The sequence below is a fragment of the Cinclus cinclus genome, chromosome 3, assembly GCF_963662255.1.
Source record: "Cinclus cinclus chromosome 3, bCinCin1.1, whole genome shotgun sequence".
Classification (NCBI taxonomy): domain Eukaryota; kingdom Metazoa; phylum Chordata; class Aves; order Passeriformes; family Cinclidae; genus Cinclus; species Cinclus cinclus.
Genome location: NC_085048.1, coordinates 17,725,606 through 17,743,613, shown reverse-complemented (window position 1 = coordinate 17,743,613; position 18,008 = coordinate 17,725,606). Strand labels below are relative to the sequence as shown.

Here is an 18,008-nt window from a genome sequence, read left to right as displayed (position 1 = left end):
ATATTGTATCTAATACTCTTTTTTGCCTCAGTTCTGCTACTTGCTTTTCCTTGTTAGCACTTTCTGCCAGAATTTTCATCCTTATCTCCACATATTTTGTTATTTTGCAACTTTAAAACCAAGGTGTTGATTCCCCCTTTAAGGTACAAGGACTTTTTCCTAGCTGTATCATAATCCTGTGTCCTGCAGTCTGGTTCACTCACAAGTTACTGGCTCCTTGCTTTTCCTCTCTGCTTCTGCTCCAGACCTTAGATGGGCTCAGGAGGAGGCATAGTTAGAAAAGCAGCAGCTAGTAGTTATCAAGAGACATGGCTGCAAAAAATTTGGAGAGGTCTTTACGCGTCTACTATGCAGCTGCCTCTAGGTTTAAGACTGCCAAGAAGCCCATGGGACCTTTGCAGAGGCTGTTGACTGCTGTTGTCTGTAGAGGTCAGCCAGGTCTGCTCTCTCTCTCTGCTTCATCTCTGCGTTTGGAGCTCCAGGAGGCTTAATAATGGGTTTGCTTTTTTTCATCTGAGACTTGCTGAAGCAAACCTTATTTTTGTGAAGACAGCCCTAATTCATTATGGGGATTATGCTTAGCATGTAATTTCCATGCTGCTGATGTAAGAAGGTGCAACACCAATCAATTTACCATGTGCATTTCTAGCCTGGAACAGAGCACATCATTTGCCAGTTTTTCAGCAGGCAGAGAGGTTTAGCATTGCACCACTTGCCTGGTAACACATTCTGTAAGATGCCAATTTTGTAACTTCACAGTGCCTATTGAAATGAATGGCAGTGTGGAGTACAGAGCCCTGATGAAAACAAGGAAAAGCAAATGCTTAGAGTACAAGCATGGTTGCATGGACCTGAAGAGAGTGTTTTAGGCATCTCAGTAAAACACAGTGATCTGCTGTTGGGTTTTGATTTTGTTTACTGCTTTGCAGGGTTTTTTAAACCCCTTTCTGCCAGTGCTAAGAAGCCTCATCCCACAGAGCTACAGAATTTCCAGACCAGGTTCCTGTTCAGTTTATAGCACAGGCTGAAGACATCTAGTTTGCATGCTTTGCAGTCCTTTATTGAGAACTATAGCTGGTGCTATTTGATTGTTAACGTGAAACCTGGATATCTCCAGTGTAGGAATCAACATCTAGTTTGTTGTTACCTAAGTCCTAAAAAACTGAATGTGTTACCAAACTATGAGTATGTGCAAAGAAAGGCGATATTTGCTGAAGTGAAATAATGAACGGCAGTGGTTCAGATTTTACAGGTACCCACAAAGAAGGAAAGAAAGGAAATGTGTCAGGAAGGATTTGTTCATGGTTTACAGTATTGTCTCCATTAGTAGCACTAAGTATGTGTGATCATGGGAGAATTTCTGAAGCAGAAGCTGGGAGTAATGAATGATTGTAATATATAGTGGATAAAATACTCAGTTCACTCAGACCATAAATTATAACCCTATTTTTGACAAAGATAATTTGAGAATATTCGTGGGTTGGATTTTTTGTTTATTTGTTTTTTGGGTTTTTTTGGTTTTTGGTTTTTTTTTGTTTTGTTTTGTTGTATTGTTGAAGTGGATGGAAGGAGTTTTCCTTTTTAGCAAAGACAGTAGACATTTCACCAAGCTCTTCTTATTTGTAATGACTTCTTTGTGTGCTGAAAGAATTACCTGTGTAATCTGCCATGCTTCCGTCAGTGACTACATTAATGATACAAATGAGTGGTCTCAGTTATCACAATTTTATTGAAGTAGCCTCTTCTCCCTTCCCCCCACTCTCTTTCAAATCATTACAGTGACCTTGACAGCTGATTGAGTGAGATACATGTATTTTTCAAATGTACTAAATGAATAGACCTAACAGGGGGTTTTTTTGAGGATTAGAGAAATGTTTCTAGCATGATCTATGGTACTGTAACACGAGAGAAAATAAGGGTCTGTGTGAACTGTTCTCTTACAACATCAGGAGTCTGCCTGCAAAGCAAGAGGGAGAAATCTGCAGCTTTTAATGCCTGCAAGCTCCAGGAGAATAAGGAAAGCAGACAAGCTTGGCAGATTTTTTTAGGCATATCTCTCAGCCAGAGGCAAGCACAAACAGTCCCAGACTCAGACATTTCTCACTCTGCCTGTTTTGGCTCTGAAATGGCATTCTAGCTGTTTGATTTTTTAATTTATCACATCTAATGCTGCAGATTATATGTTTTTAAACTGTTGCTCATTATCACTTGAATCCTTTTATGCACCTTTTGCTCTGATGTCGGAAAACGTGTGGCTTATTTTGGTGTTTGATAATTGACCTGAGCTGAGTGACTGTGTATTGCTCTGCATTGTTGCCTTGTGTTTGATACCCAGAGCTGCTTGAGCAATTCCCATGGAGAGATGCAGAATTCTCTGATGCTGCACCAGGGCTGAGGATTAAAAATTCTAGGCTAAAACCCAGTGGCGTTAATGAGGGGGACCTTTCAAAATCGTAATTTATAGGACCAATAATTGATGGCAAGAAAGAACCTCTAATTTATTTGTGCAAATTCACAAGCTGCTCTTATTTTGCAGCCTCTGTTCAGCTGTGGAGGTCACGTCTGGGCCGGGTGATGTACTCCATGGCAAACTGTCTGCTAATGATGAAGGTACGTGGGTGGCAGAACTGCAGAGGTACCGTATATTCCAGAATAGAATATCAGAGAAAATGCAAGTGAATTACTGGTGCAGAGATAAGGAAGGACTACCTGACAGTACATGAACGTTTTGCTTAGTGAAGAATTAATTAGGCTTAATAATGTCTTATTTAATAGATAGCTATTTGCAGTAATATTCTTTGGGAACATATCTGTACTTATTTCTCCCCAAATCATCCTAGAGAACATGCAATAACAATACAGAATTTGCATTTTTAAATTGAATTTTTCAAGCACTTAACTAAATGCTCTAATTAAAAGCAATTATGTGCTCTGCCTTTTTCAAACTGTGCACTATGAATGTTGCTCTGTTTGTGAGGTTTAATAACACTGTAGCTTTTGTACCTGATAGAGATCCAGAATATCTAAATACATCCTCCCTTGTCAACCTCACTTGTAATATGTCTTCTTTCAAGTTTAAATCCTCACTAGTGGGTAGGCGTGGAAGAGAAAGCAATAAAACAAAAGTGACTAGCTTTCTACTGGGGTTTTCCCCCTTGATTCCTCAAGTTTTTTAACCAATTGTACTCCATTTGATGCAACTCTTAGCTTCTCCCTGTATTCAAGAAGTAGAAATAAAACGATTTTTGTGGGTCATTTTTGTCGTTAGGAAAACAGGGGTGTCACAATTCTTGCAGCAAACTGCTGTTATCCTGAGCTTAACAGTGCTTTACAAATCAATTAACAGCAACAGCCTTGGAGCAGGGCTGTCAGCAGTAGAATCTTCACAGACCAAGATTTGCACTCCTGGCTCCCTGCACTTCAATTGCCCCAAGGTCATGCCAGACCTGATCCTCTGATGTTTACTGAACTACTTTCCAAACAAGTCTCCGTTCTCAATATAACAATACCTCAAAAATATGGTTTCTTTTTTTTTTTTTTTTAATGTAAGGGGCAGCTTTACATGAAATGGAATATTCTTGTTATGAAAATTAGGGAAAACACATTTGTTTTCATGATTATATTGTAATAAGAACATTTTTATCTTGCATAGAAGTAATTGCTCATTAAAACAAATTGTCTTTTGAGGTAGGTACATGACGTAGGTTTGTTTTTTTAAATAATTCTCCTTTTCTGTAAACAAGTGAAGAGAAGCATGAGCTGCTATCCCAAACAAAGTAGAATATATAAATAAAACAGTATTGGTGTATATGTTTTCAAGAACTTCACTTTACTTTTTGCTGTGAATTCTTTTTTAACTCGTGTTTTACATGTAGACACAAATCTACATGCACACTCAGTTCTCACCTTCCTCTGGTTTGGTCTTGTTAGTGCTATTTTCTTTGAATAACAGAAGTATATTTGTGAATACCAATTATTATATTTTTGGAAATGATACTTCAGAAATACTGCAGCTCAGATACTTCTTAAGATCAGTTGTATTTAGGGCCTATCTCACACTTGTTAAATTAGAAATTTATGGTTCACAATAACTTCCAAATTACCCACAATTGCATGTTAATGCATAGTTACTTCCATCTGAAATTTGCATTTCAGTGCATTTGCTATAGGATACTTGTGAGTCTTTCAGTTTCCAGGAATATCTCCAGACCATTCTAACATGCAGCAGTACTGTAGGCATCTTCTCCACCTTCCAGAGTGTTCAGCACGTATCTATTCAAATAAGTTCTAAACACACTTTTGTAAGTTCTCCCATGAACAGTTATATTAATTTAACATTGTTCCACCCTTTTTTTGCTGTTGTACCATATACTTTAAAAACTGCATTCGTTCTTATTCTTGTGTTTCGAGTGTATGTAGTGTCAGAAAAACCAACGATTTCCTCCTCCAAGTCAGCGCCATCTATTGCCATCTAGTGACCATTTACAATATTGCAACACTACCCTTCATCCCCAGCTACTGTTAGGTGATGGAATACCTTGGGCAAGTAGTTGATTATGATGATGATGATGATGATGATAATAATAATAATAATAATAATAATAATTTATTAGAGTAAAGATGTCTGACTTCGGTATGAAAAAGCCCCCAAACATATTATTTTACTTTTACTGACCTCTCTTTTTGGCCGAAAAAACAGTAGTATTTAACAGGGAACCATCTTGTCTTGACACTTGAAAATTAAAAAAAACCTCACTTTGATTAGACGTTGGCCCTATAACAATTTAAATGTACTTTCTTTTTCTTCAACTCTTAATTAGGTTTATTTCATGTCATATCTTTTCTGCATTACTTACCTGAATCAAAAAATTCTGTTCATGTAGTAGAATGATTTTTGCCTTCTTAAATATGCCTCATTTGTTTCATAGTTAAACATCTCCTTAAATTTTGAGATGGAGGGGTATCTTATTTTGGAAGTAGTGAGTGAAGGCAAACTGACTCACCCAAACACAGGAAATCAGTCATGTCTCCTACACCCTGGGAATATCTTTGCTAGGTACTGAACTCTTGTCTTCTGTGTCCCTTTATCCATGTGATCAGTGACAGTTTGATAGCAGTTCAAGGCAGTCTTTCTTTCCTGTTGATCTCCCTTTGTTTGTCTAACCTTTCTTAAATGGGTTCTACCTTCTTTCAGTGCACCACTGTTGGACTTAACTAAATGACAAAGAAATGGCGGATCACAGTTTTATCAATTGATATTCAACATCTTTCCCATTTCCTGTGAACAAGGGGCAACTTAAGGAAAGATGTGGAAATATAGCAAGAAGGGAAGGGGAGACCATGCAACCTCTCACTGTAGACTTCCCTTTACAAGAACTGTGGCCTTATATCACTATGAAAGCATATCTTGAATATAGCAGCGTGAGGGGAATATTAATTTAACATACAGCTGATGACGTGCATTGTTTAATTTTAAAAGTCTATCTGCAAAATGCCTGTCACTTTACTAAATCACCATCAAAGTGTCTTAAAAACTTTTAAAATTCTTTTCATTGGAGCTCAAATCACTTTTGACATTATCTTACCAGACTTTTATCTCTCTGAGGAATAAACACTTAAGTATTTTCCATATATATTACAAATGCACTCTAATTAAAGGCACATTTTGTGCTTTTTAGTTTTCTTCAGTGTTGTGTTAGCTTTTGTAGAACTTACCCTTTGTAAAACAAAAGCATTAGAATTGATTTTCATCTGGGTATATAATACAATTTAAATGGTACCAAGAAGGAGGTAACAGCTTGTGCTAGTGACACAAGGGACTGATGCTTGAGGACTTTGGTTCCTCTATGATTTAAAGGAGAAAAACTGCATGAATCATCATGTCTTTTGCCTGAGTGCTGCAGTACAGCTCTCTGGATTCATAGCACTGTGAATCTCTGCTTTCATAACCCTTCCACAACTGCACTAGGTAGAGAGGAAGGATAAGTAATTCCTGTCCCCTCTCCCCAGAACAAAGTATTTATGAACCGTCCACTCCTTGTAACTCAGATTTTTAGTCTAAGGTTTCTTGAACTTACTCTCAGCATTCTACACATCATGGTCCTTTATACTTATTTCTGATTAAATCATCACCACTTAAGGTGGTGATGAGGGAAATATGAAAATAAGTAACACAGTGGCCATGAAGGGAAGTGCAGTTATACTGTGGTGCATTGAAGGAAAAACACTGCAGCAAGTAGGTCCAGTGGCTTACTAGAACTGTTTTGGATTAGTATATGTAATGTTAGCCTCAAATTTTCACAATTAAAAGAGATACTGAGTTACAAAACAATAGGCTAATTCTCATTCATATCCTAAATGTAACTTCAGACCTTTTGGGATTTTTTTATTAAGGTGTGGAAAATTGGAAGGCTCTTAATCTTTTAAAATTAACGACCTTCACAATGTGTCAGCTCATCTCTAAGTCTTAAGATCACAAGCCATAGTCATTGGGGTTTTTACTGGCAATACTTAATATGTTTTACTCCTCGCAACCACACCTTGTATCAGTCAAGACTTCACTCCTCAGAGGTGGTGTGTATTTATCATTCCATCAGACAATCTTTGTTGTATTATGCCATATTAGCAAAACTGTGAATGACACAGTCTTTAGTAAGTGAGACCAAATATCATCTATTTTACAATGTGCTCCATCAGAAGGAGCTGTCAGATAAGATGCCTCTATAACTCACCACAGGATAGTATCATTCTGTATTGCATGTAATATATTCAAGAAATCTCATAATGCTTTCATCATAGTGTGGGGAGAATAATAAATGCATATTAAACTCATTGTGGGATCCAAGAGTGACCACAGAATGAGGTTGTATTTAGAACGAATGCAGTGTATTTAGAATTAATTCACAGTATCATTCTGGGGCCATCCTTGCTTTTGCCTTTGCGCATCTATAATTTAGTCTCTTGTCATCTGGAAGAAATGGGTCCTGTTCCTATGACAGATACTGTAAGGCATGGGGTGGGTAAGCACAGATGTAATGTGCTGTGCTACTGTATGGAAAGAAGGTGTAGTGACCACCAACAGAGTGCATGGACTCTTAATGTTCACCTCAAGTCTCACATTTCAGGAGCTGTCAGTGCTTAGGTACCTGTAGTTGTAATGCCCATGGTGTTGAAAAAAGGAGGAGGGTTTCTTTCCCTGGCTAGGCCAAATCCGTGAAGCCCCTGCAGCCTCTAAGACTTGGCTTCTTGTTCCTACCAAGGCTGGCTGCTATGTACCCGAGGGAGCCTGTGCTGCTGTGGTCGTGCAAACACTGCCCACTTGTGCAGCTTCTTGTGGCTGAGGCTTTTCTGCAATCAGTTCATGCTAAGCTGTAAGCTAAACTGGCAGAAGCACTTTTCTGTCAACTTGCTGCATGGTCTCCTAGGACGTGTTTCTGCATCAGTTTGGGGATGTGACTGCAGAGCCCAAATCCCTCATGGTTGTGCTGTGCATCTTTGTTGTGTAGCCATAGCCTTAGAGTGTGCACAAAAGTTAGCACTGGATAAGGGGTAGCTTCAGACCACAGAATTTGATAAAAGAAAATTATTTCTCTAGTGACACATTTGATGCTTGAAGGGATAAAAATCACAGTCATAGACAATCCTTCAGATTTAGTAGATGATACTCTTGGAAGAATTAATAGGTACGACAGTCATGGCTGGGGTTCTTCTAAAGAGCTAGATCAAAGGGTCCCTATTCCAAGTTTTTTATGCCTGCCTAACACAGTTGTACTCTGTGGTCAATTAAGTCATTTACTGAGAGCTGTTACAAGGAAAAATGAAGCTTTCCTAAATCATAAATTTGTGAAAAATTATAGTTGCTTTAATTTCATCACATTTGAGTTGTGAATAATAAATACAGCAGCATTTAAATAAGTATACTTATGAATGTGGCCTGCTGGTTTTCCTCTGAACTATTTTTATTACCAATAATAAGTGTGAACTTGTCATGGCACATCAGAATTGTAGTAAACTCTAAATGTTAATAATTAATTGTTCAGAATTAATCATTATACCCACAGTATACAAGTTGTTTGCAAAAGAAAGGTCCTGCTGAGGATTTTCCTGGGCTAACTCCTCTCCTACTATTACAGGATGTGTAATTTCTCTCATATACCGATCAGACTCCAAAGACTTACCTTGACTTTTTGTTTGTATGAAACAATATGTTTCAAAGAGAATGGTTTGGGTCAGAACAGACCTTTAAAGGTCATTTAGTCTAACCTACAGCTGCCATGCACTGGGCCCTCTTGAACTTGATTGGGTTGCTAAGAGCACCAATCAATCTGACCTAGAATGTTTCCAGGGATGGAGCATCCTCCATATCTCTGGGTAACCCGTTCCAGTGTTTCATTGCCCTCATTGTAAAAAATTCATTCCTTATATCTAGTCTAAATCAACCCTCTTTTAGTTTAAAACTATTACCTGTTGTCCTATCATAACAGTCCCTGATATATAAGCCCATTTCAGGTACTGAAAGGCTGCAGTGAGGTCTTCCCAGAGCTTTTTCTTCTCCAGGCTGAACAACCCTAACTCTCCCAGCTTTCCTTCTTTAGTAATGTTCCAGCCCTCTGATCATTTTTGTTGCCTTCCTCTGGACCTGCTCCATTCATGTGTTTCCTGTGCTGAAGACTTCACAACTGGATACAGGGTTTACTCCTTTTAAGTGTATCCTCAGGAAAAGAAATTCATTGCACCTGGAGAACGTTGCTTCCTCAAACCAAGCAGGAGATGAAGAAAAACAAGTTTTACTTGTAACTGTGATCACATTAGGGACAAGTTAAATGAGTGCTATCATTTGACTAAAAATAATGGTAGGGCAGAGAGTATCCCAAGATGTCTGTGTAGTTTTTTAAGATTATTCTGCATTGTCCTTTGCTTTCTAATGCCCACCACAATTCTTGTATTAAGGTGAAAGGCAGGACTGTTGGGAAGCACAAAAGTGTTACAGCACAGAGAGTCCTCAGCCTTTGCTTGGCCTGGCCCTTCTAAGTGAGGCAGGTGCTCTCTGCCTCTTCTCACGTTTCTCCAAGCTGCATCAACTGAGGCTGGCACAGCCCTGGGCCTGTGGACATTCCTAGAGCTACAGCCTGTCTCAGCAGAGAGTATGGGCAGTGCCTCTCACCTCTGCCTGCCAAAGCATGTGGCCAGGCTCTGAAAGTCATGTCCTGTTGAGGTCATTGAATTACTGCATTTCAACCATGAAACAGCAGAACTGCAGGAACCAGTCACACGGGCATTTCTTGCCAGTGGGAAATGGGACCCATTTGTTTAATCTTCTGTCACTGGTCCTTGGCTGGAGGGTATACTGGCATTCCATCTTTGCTGGATCCCAGAAACCTGGGGGTTTTGAGCTTTCTCTGCTTTCAGGCACTGACCCCCTGGAGAGCACTGCTTTTGACCTGAAGCCTTAGAGCTGGCTTCTAAATTTGAGTGATGAAGTTAAGATCACCGGTGTGTAGTTAATTAGAAGTGTGTGCTTTCACATGGTAAAGGGTTTTAAACTTGAGGTTTTTATAGTATAGTTATAGGTATGGGACAACATGGATGATTTTGGGCATTGTCTCTGTTCATCTTTCTTCTTCCTTCTTCATGTATTTTAGATAGTAGTTTCTGGTTGGTCAGTCAGTGTCACACTAAAGGTCATGGGAAGTTAGTTGTTGGGTTAAAAGGATAAATAATAGAGGTGTTAATTCTCTATTGGACTGTTTAGCTTTAAGAGACCTTGTATCAACTGAATCTTCCTCTATTTTCCTCACTTCTAGAAGGTAGCTGGAAGTGCTGTCAAATACTGTGTACTTTCTGATAAGTTTTAATAAACAACCAAGCCTGAACATGAGAAAAACCATTTCCATCGTGTATTTGTTAATCCTGGCTCTGAGTGAAGGCAGGAGAGACTGAGCCAAACCACTAATTAAGTGGTGCAAAATTCCCACCGCTGTTACACATCTTGAGCAGGCAGATCTCAACACTGCCCCCTGCCAGCATGGCCTTCATGCCAACATAGTGTCATTTGCAAAGCTTTCTGGAGATCAGAACTACTCCTTCCCTCACTTAGTTTTAGCCCAAATACATTCTCTATTTAGATTACCTGCTGTTGTGCAGTGAAAAAACAACAATTTAGGTGGAGGAAGGGAAAACGTCTTATTTCCCGTGGTAGTAGTGCTAGTTTATCATCAGAAGATGTGCAAGAATTGCAGTTTCTGTCATGTGATGTTTTTCACAAGAGCATATGCATAGGCACTTCACAAAGTTTTGGAATATAGTTTGTTAAACCATGTAAATTATACACATATTTGGAACATGAGACACTTCTCAAGTATGTTATACCCCCAGATACATAAAAGGTGCTTGACTTTCATCCTTAATCATAATCTAAGATGAAGAGTAAATGTTCAGAGTTTTAGTCTGTGGCATTTTGCTACAAAAAGAATATCTTGTTAAAAATAAAAAAGAAAGATCCTCTGTGTATGCAGTTCCAGTATAACTGAGATCAGTGTAGTCAACTGCTAGTCCCTGTAGTGATTGATAGAAATTCTGTCCCACTGACAAGGTGCAAATACTTTAATTCTCTTGGACTATGTCTTTACAAAGAAGGTGATGCAAAGGCTGAAGTATTCTGATATTAAATACTTGATTGTATGCTTTTCACCCTTAGGACTACGTGCTTGCTGTAGATGCTTACCACTCTGTCATCAAATATTACCCACAGCAAGAGCCTCAGTTGCTGAGTGGAATTGGAAGGATTTTCCTTCAGGTATGCATTTTATTCTAAATTTGCTAGGAGATACTGCTGTTGATAGCTACATAGAGAATAATCGTTGCATTTAAAATTATTGTAGGGCACATGTCAAACTGTAGAGGCAGTGCTCAAAACAAAAACCCTTCTACCATGTCATTTTAGGTACAATTAGGAAATATGAAACACCTATAGTGTTAAAAGTGCATTAGCAAACAAAGAATATGCTGTAGAAAGTTATGCTGTTATTATATTCAAAAAGTGACATTTTGCTTTCCCTAAAACTAAGGGTAAAGCTCCCATTGACATCAGTGAGACAGAATATCACTAAAAATCTCATGTCTTACTGCCTTGAACTGCATGCAGCTCTCAGTCACACTGTATAACTGCCATCTTCATCTAGAAAAAATTAAAGAGTGGTGTCCTCCTTTTGTCTAGATCATATCCCTGAGAAGACAGGGGAGGGCACCTTAAAAGAAAAAAACAGCATACAGAAAAGTATAATTAATATCCATGTAATTATATAAATGATAAATAGAAATATGTCTTCTTATTTTTTGTAAAATTATGCTAATTAGCTATCTGAATTTTTAAATTTTTTGTATTTCACAGGTTCTTTGCAGTTCTTTCATATTTCTGATACTAATAATTCAAACTTTTCCACTTTTATCTACTTTTGTTATTAATGATAAATCTAATTTTGGATTGTCAAGTATTTACAAATGATCTTATTTGTGACATTCCTGTCATAAAACTATATTGAAATTGAGTCATTTACTCTTAATAGATAATTATTAACATTGCTTGCTTGAAATCATAGAATGTCATTCAAATTCAATTATGGAATTTCAGTTCTCAGCAGGAGCATGGTTTCACAATGTGTTAGACGTGTCTGTCTTTAAAAATCTGTAGTTTAAAGTGGATCTCCTTCACTATGGAGCAATTGTATTATATTGGCTGCGTGCATTAATTATTACCTAAATAGGCAACATAATAATTATGCGTGTTAAGGAATGGTACTGTAAATATGCAAAATATTGAAGGAAGTACAAGTTATTAATAGTTCTGGTCTTACTGGGAAAATGGGTATGTTACTGGCACTGCCTTTCTGACAAGAGTGTCTGCCATGATGTCACACCCAAAGTCTGTTTGTCGTTCCATTTGCTATGAAGAAATTTTCATTCCCATGAGGAAAGCATCTCCTAACTTACAGAATCATTTGAAATCACTGACCTCCACAATGTGACAACAGGGCTCCTGTTGAGTTCTGAGGGGTTTTACTGTCAGATCTGGACATAGCAAAAGGCTTATGAGGTGTCCTTGATATTTTCATGTGACCTAGATAGAAGTTAAAAAGAATAATTTCTAAATGCAAATGTTTTCCTTTCTTCTAGCACCATAAGGTTTTATTGCTTGGCTTGTTGTCTTTTTCTGTGACAAAATTATTATTAGATATTGAAGTCATACTTTTTGAACTAAGTTAAATAAGTGATAAAGTGATAAATAAGTGAATAAGTGATAAAGACCACTTAAATTGGTTAAATTACTTTTATTACTAATTAAAACTAATTGTTTCTTTTAAATTATCTTTCCCTCCAAAAACATTCTAAAAACTAAACTGTTACCCCTCTATGGGAAAATGTGATTTAAGAGTGTGGCATGTTTGCTGAGAAAATACAAGATGCTGCTAAGAAATCAGAACTGTTCATGATCACAAATAATGTGTGATTAGTATCAAAGCATACTGGATTTGGACTCATCAAGCTCCCATGAGAGCAAACTGGTTTAGAAATTGATTGTTCTCATGGTTAAGGGATTCCCAGGCTAAAAATACTTGAGGACAGATTCATTTACACTTTGCCAGCATTATCCTCTAGTTAAATGTAATTATTTTTTGGTGGTTTACATTTTTAGTGGGATTTCTAGAAAGAAGTTGTTTCCTTTGTAATTATAACAATGTCCAGTATTTTAGAGTGAATAATATTCATTTTGTTTTGAGTCCCGTTACATCTGGGAGAAGTGCATCTGTTTTGTTAGAAAAAGACTATTAACAGGTATTCCAGAAATGCTTGGTAGATGAACAGTAGCATCTTTGACTGCAGTGTTCAATTGGATCATCTCCTAAACGTAAAGAAGAATAATTTACTTATGTTGACAAGGGATAAGTCTCGTGGTTAGAGGTGAAGCAGTATCTGTTATATTAGTGGTGTTAGTAGGGCTTTGAGTACTGCTACTGTGATATTCCCATAAGCAAACTGGGAAGAAATGACAGATGAATCCTTCAGATGGATGGATATTTGCTGTCTCTGAAAAGTGCAGTTGGAAAGTCATTTGCTGATGACTAGAAGTCATTGCTAGATGATCTTTTCCACAAGGATCTCTTTAGGGTTTGTAGTGTTTGTATCTTTAGTTTAGGTAGTATTTGTATGATGAAATGTGAAGCATGCTTGTAAAATGTACAGATGATGCCAAGCTGGGAGTGGTACAGACACTATGAAGGGCAGAATGCAAAATAATCTTGACAAGTTGAGAAGTTGAAATGTTAAATTGGCTTTGATTCAAACAGCAAAGGCAAAATGCTACCAAAGTCTGGGAGTAATATACAAATACAAAATGAGGACCAACAACAAGCCTGTTTCCTGTATAAAGGAAATAGGCTGAGAGTAGAAGAATACACAAGGGTAAACAAATTGGACTTCCAGATACTTGGCATAAAAGCAAAATACATATTCACGTGTGAAACATAATGTTTCAGCATTATCTATGAGAAAGGGGTAAACACTGCTTTGCCTGAAAACTGATTCTCATTCTAGAAGGGGAAGAAAAAGTTTTCAAGTACACAAAAGACTATAAAAAAGCCATTGTACATTCTCCCCTACCACTATGGACAGGACAAAAAGCTGAGGTAAAAAGTACAATAAAATAGAAGGTATTTTCTAATGCCAGGGCAATTTAAGAATTCTGGTTTAAATTCCCTAGTAAGACTCAGATGTGTAATATCCACCATCTGAGAGCATTAAGGAGACTTCAAGACATTTGTCACAAACATTTTTCATAGTGTTCCTAAACAAATGGGTGGTCTCTTGAGGGCCCCTTTGAATTTCCCCACCTGAGGACTGCCTGGTTTCCATGCCTTTATGCTTCTGAACTAGTTTAATTTTACTCCTTTTGATATATTCTGACAGATTTATTGTGCCCAGTAGTAAGTTTTCATCTTCTTCTGTCTCTCCAGCCTGAAAAATATGCTGTTAACTTATTTTCCAAATAAGTGGCTTTCTTCAAGTAATTTTTTTCATCTCAAAGAGCAAAGTATGTGACATACCTGTTGGTGAAATACTCCTTCCATTTTAGGAATCCCCTTCCCCATTCCAGCCCCCATCAAATCTGTACTTCTTTATTCTAGTTTTCAAATCTTTCATTCCTTCATCTTGCTCAATTCACTCTTTGGTGATCTTTCAATCTGCAAATGGACCATCTTCCCAATATCTTCAGTGGCCCATTGTACTGGAATTGTTTTCTGACATGTGGTGTGTTATACTGAAGTTGCCCAGTGGCCCCTGGCTATGACCCAGAGGCTGTGGGTTAACCAGGTGTGGGTCCTGTGCTACCTACAAGGCCACTAGTGTCTGTCTTCCCTTCCTGTGGACTAATGCCCCATCTCATTGGAAGTAACTCTGACCTTTTCTCATTTTCAGCTACTTTTTTGAACTGTGGAGTTAGTTACAGCAAATGAGCTAAATGAGGATATGGGGCCTCCCTGCCCTACAGTCCATGAGAGCTCCACAGCCCCCACCTGAGAAACTGCCTTGGGCAAACTGAACATGCTTTTGGGGTGCTTTTTATTTCCTTAATGTGGGTCTTCAAATACATTGTTTGCTAACAGGTTTGGTTACCCAGTCACCTTGCTGTAAAGAGATTGATATTGGACTTTGATACATTATATATGTTTTTGTGTCTTTATAAGATATAATCAGGATGTAGCTCTTCTTATTGTGGTAACTTACGATTTTTCTGCCTAGATTGGAGACATAAAAACTGCAGAAAAGTATTTTCAAGACGTTGAGAAAGCAGCTCACAAATTGGATGGACTACAGACCCAAATTATGGTTTTAATGAACAGGTAGATAATTTAATAGCTACATAAAACTTCTTAAAATGTAGTTCTAAAAGTATGCAAGGTGATCATTAAACTAACCTTGAGACAATCCTGTTCTCTTTCTGTCTTTTATGGGACTTCATCTGTCGTAAGTGATTCTAAATGGCATAGGCGATCTCTCTAACTTGGTACAGTTGTATTATCCTGCATTGAAACTGCAGTCTTTCCATTGATTTTACAAAGCTTTTTCTCATTCTTTCCAGCACTACATATTTTCACTGTGTTTTTTTCAATACACATTTGCATAAATAACTCTTAGGAGAGGAGAAGTTATTTTGGGCAGTTATCCTACAATCAGATCTGCCAGGAAAGTACCACCCTGTAGCTTCAAAGGATGCTTGAACACACTGTAGTAAATCGAGCTCTGTGATGGGGGACTCACTTTGCAGTGGTTAGCACATTGGCTTAACATATTTAGAAAATAGTATTCAAAAGTGCTCTGAAAATTATATGGCTGATTTCATGAAGAGAAATAATTCTGGGAAGAGAGTATCTGCATTTAAATTAATAAAAACACAATGATGACTGTTGCTTTTGTAGCCAGAAAATATAGCTGAGTGATCCAAGTTGTCATTCCATTTGTCTGTAAATCAGCATCTCCTTCACACTGTGAAGAACAAATGTCAGAAACTCTCACATCTGGAAAAATAAAAAATGGTGTCCGTTCTTTTTAAAATGTATTATTACCTTGGGTTTTTGAGAACTCATTTATATGTCACTTGCTTTCTAGAGCATTTCTTCACCTTGGTCAGAATAATTTTGCAGAAGCTCATCGATTTTTCACAGAAATTTTAAGGATCGACTCATCAAATGCTGTGGTAAATCTTCAAATTTCTACATATATAATGAACACGTAAATTATTCTCATAATACTTCATGCATGGATTTAATTAGTACCCAGAGTATGCTCGGAGCTTTACAGAAAAAATGGGATGTGGCATGTGTGCCAAAAGGTTTTCAGTATACATAAGGGAAATGGGATGGGAAATTAAGAACCAGTCTGTATGAAGGGCATGAATACTTAGGCATGCATGTAGAAATTCTGATACGCTCTTCTTTAACGGGATCTTTGCAAAAGCACTTTTTTTTTGCACTCACTGTTTTTAGCATAGACTTGCATGTCAGAAAAAGAAACGGCAGCTGCCAACGTGTATAAAATTAACTCGATTTCACACAACATTGAAAGGATATTGTAATTCTAAACATGAAATTTTTAACACGTTGCATATCAGAGCCTTGAGTTCCTGTCAAAAGCTGAGATCAAAGAGCTGTTTATTTACCTTTGGGTTTTCTACATCTGGCAGTTTTCAGTGCATGGTCATGTAAGAGTGTTTTTGAGAAGTCAGACAGCTTACCCCCAGTATTCTGCTCCAAGGCCATTTACAAACTGAGTGGACTAAGTTGTAAGGAACACATGAATTGCATTATTTTGCAGGCTGTAAAATCGTGTGTATTATAAATCACACAAGATCAGTAAAGTTTCCTGAATGGACATAAAAATATTTTTTTCTAAAATGCCATGTTCTTCCTTTATCTGCAGCTTTCAGAAAATATAAAAGTTTCTGAACATGTTATATCACTTTGTACTGCTTCTGTACAGTATCCTTCAGTAACTCATAAAACCTGTGTTGAAAAATTGAACTTTTCTTACCTGTGGTAAGAAAAATGGAACCTGACTTGATCATTTATGATGTATTTAGACTGCCCTATCTGATAGATTTACATGAAGTCAGTTGTAGATACCTTTGTGATAAGAAAGAATATTCCTGTTGCTTATGTGGACATGTAAGCCAGAGAGAGAGAAAAACACTTCCGAAAATATTGTGAAGCAATTTTTTTTTTTATCTATGAAAATGACTGCATGTAGAGACTCATGTGGTTTCTGAAATTTGTTTCACTTGGCTTTCAGAATTAACTGACTAATGTCCTATACTATTTATACTTCAAAATCTATTTATATTTTAGACTCTATCTTTTAGAGTTTCAGCTCTTAGAAGTCAGCAGGTTGTACTGGCAGAGGGTAAGTCTTGAGAATTATAAGAAGAAAATAAAAGGATAGCATTGTATAACTGATAATATATTTTAGTTTTGCACATACATGTAGAATTGTAATTCTTAGCATACAGTAAATATGTTGTAACTGCAGATGCTAGACTTCTTTGCCTTCTGTCTCATCACTTGTAAATACATACATACATATATTTATAAACTCACTATTTATTTACAATACGTTTTTCACTAGGCTAACAACAATGCTGCTGTTTGTCTTCTTTACCTGGGGAAACTGAAGGATTCCCTCCGGCAGTTGGAAGGAATGGTTCAGCAGGACCCTCAACACTACCTACACGAGAGTGTCCTCTTCAACCTGACTACTATGTATGAACTGGAATCATCTCGCAGTATGCAGAAGAAGCAGGCACTTCTAGAGGCTGTAGCTATCAAAGAGGGTGATAGCTTTAATACTCAGTGTCTCAAGTTAGGATAGATCATTTCCAACTAATTTTTTCCAGCAAGGCTGATTTTTTAAATTGTATATACTCTTGCCAATATGTAAATGTAAAATAAAATCTATTCAATTATGAATATTCATTGGCATTACTACAGAACCTGTCATCTCTAACTGGCCTGTCATTGCAAAGATTTCATGCTTAGAGCCAGCTTCATCCCTGTTACTGTCCAGTTACTCCTCATTACAGTGCACTGTGATACATATATGTATGTATGTATGTATATATGTATACATATATATATATGTATACAATCAACTACTCAGATTATTTTATGAGAAAAACTGAATTTAACCTTATGTTGTCTTGATTTTTCAGTTGTCAATGAGCAAGCCACATGAGCTTATTTCATCAGCTAGGAGTTATTGATGAAATATCAGTACATGTATTACAGAAATTCTGAACACACCTCTCTTTATTTGCTTCTGCTGTGTGTTCTTCATTTTGTCCCCATCAGACTCCTGAATATTACACCTTTGTGTGTTCGTGGCTGTCAGAGGAGGCTGCTTGATAAGCACCATTCAGAGTCACAGTACGGCTGAGGTTGGAAGGGACTGCTGGAGGCCAT

General features: G+C 37.4%; 1 protein-coding gene across 2 annotated transcripts in view; it reads left to right on the top strand.

The window, feature by feature from the left end:
• TRAPPC12 (trafficking protein particle complex subunit 12) overlaps positions 1-17,510 on the top strand; it is a 49,042-nt gene extending 31,532 nt beyond the window's left edge. For both annotated transcript variants that reach the window (XM_062489718.1, XM_062489717.1), the window contains 5 exons: positions 2,537-2,610; positions 10,697-10,795; positions 14,797-14,897; positions 15,664-15,751; positions 17,176-17,510. In XM_062489718.1, the coding sequence (XP_062345702.1) occupies positions 2,537-2,610; positions 10,697-10,795; positions 14,797-14,897; positions 15,664-15,751; positions 17,176-17,418 (605 nt within the window). In that variant the 3' untranslated portion in view covers positions 17,419-17,510. The remainder of the gene's footprint in view (positions 1-2,536; positions 2,611-10,696; positions 10,796-14,796; positions 14,898-15,663; positions 15,752-17,175) is intronic.
• Positions 17,511-18,008: the final 498 nt, after the last annotated feature.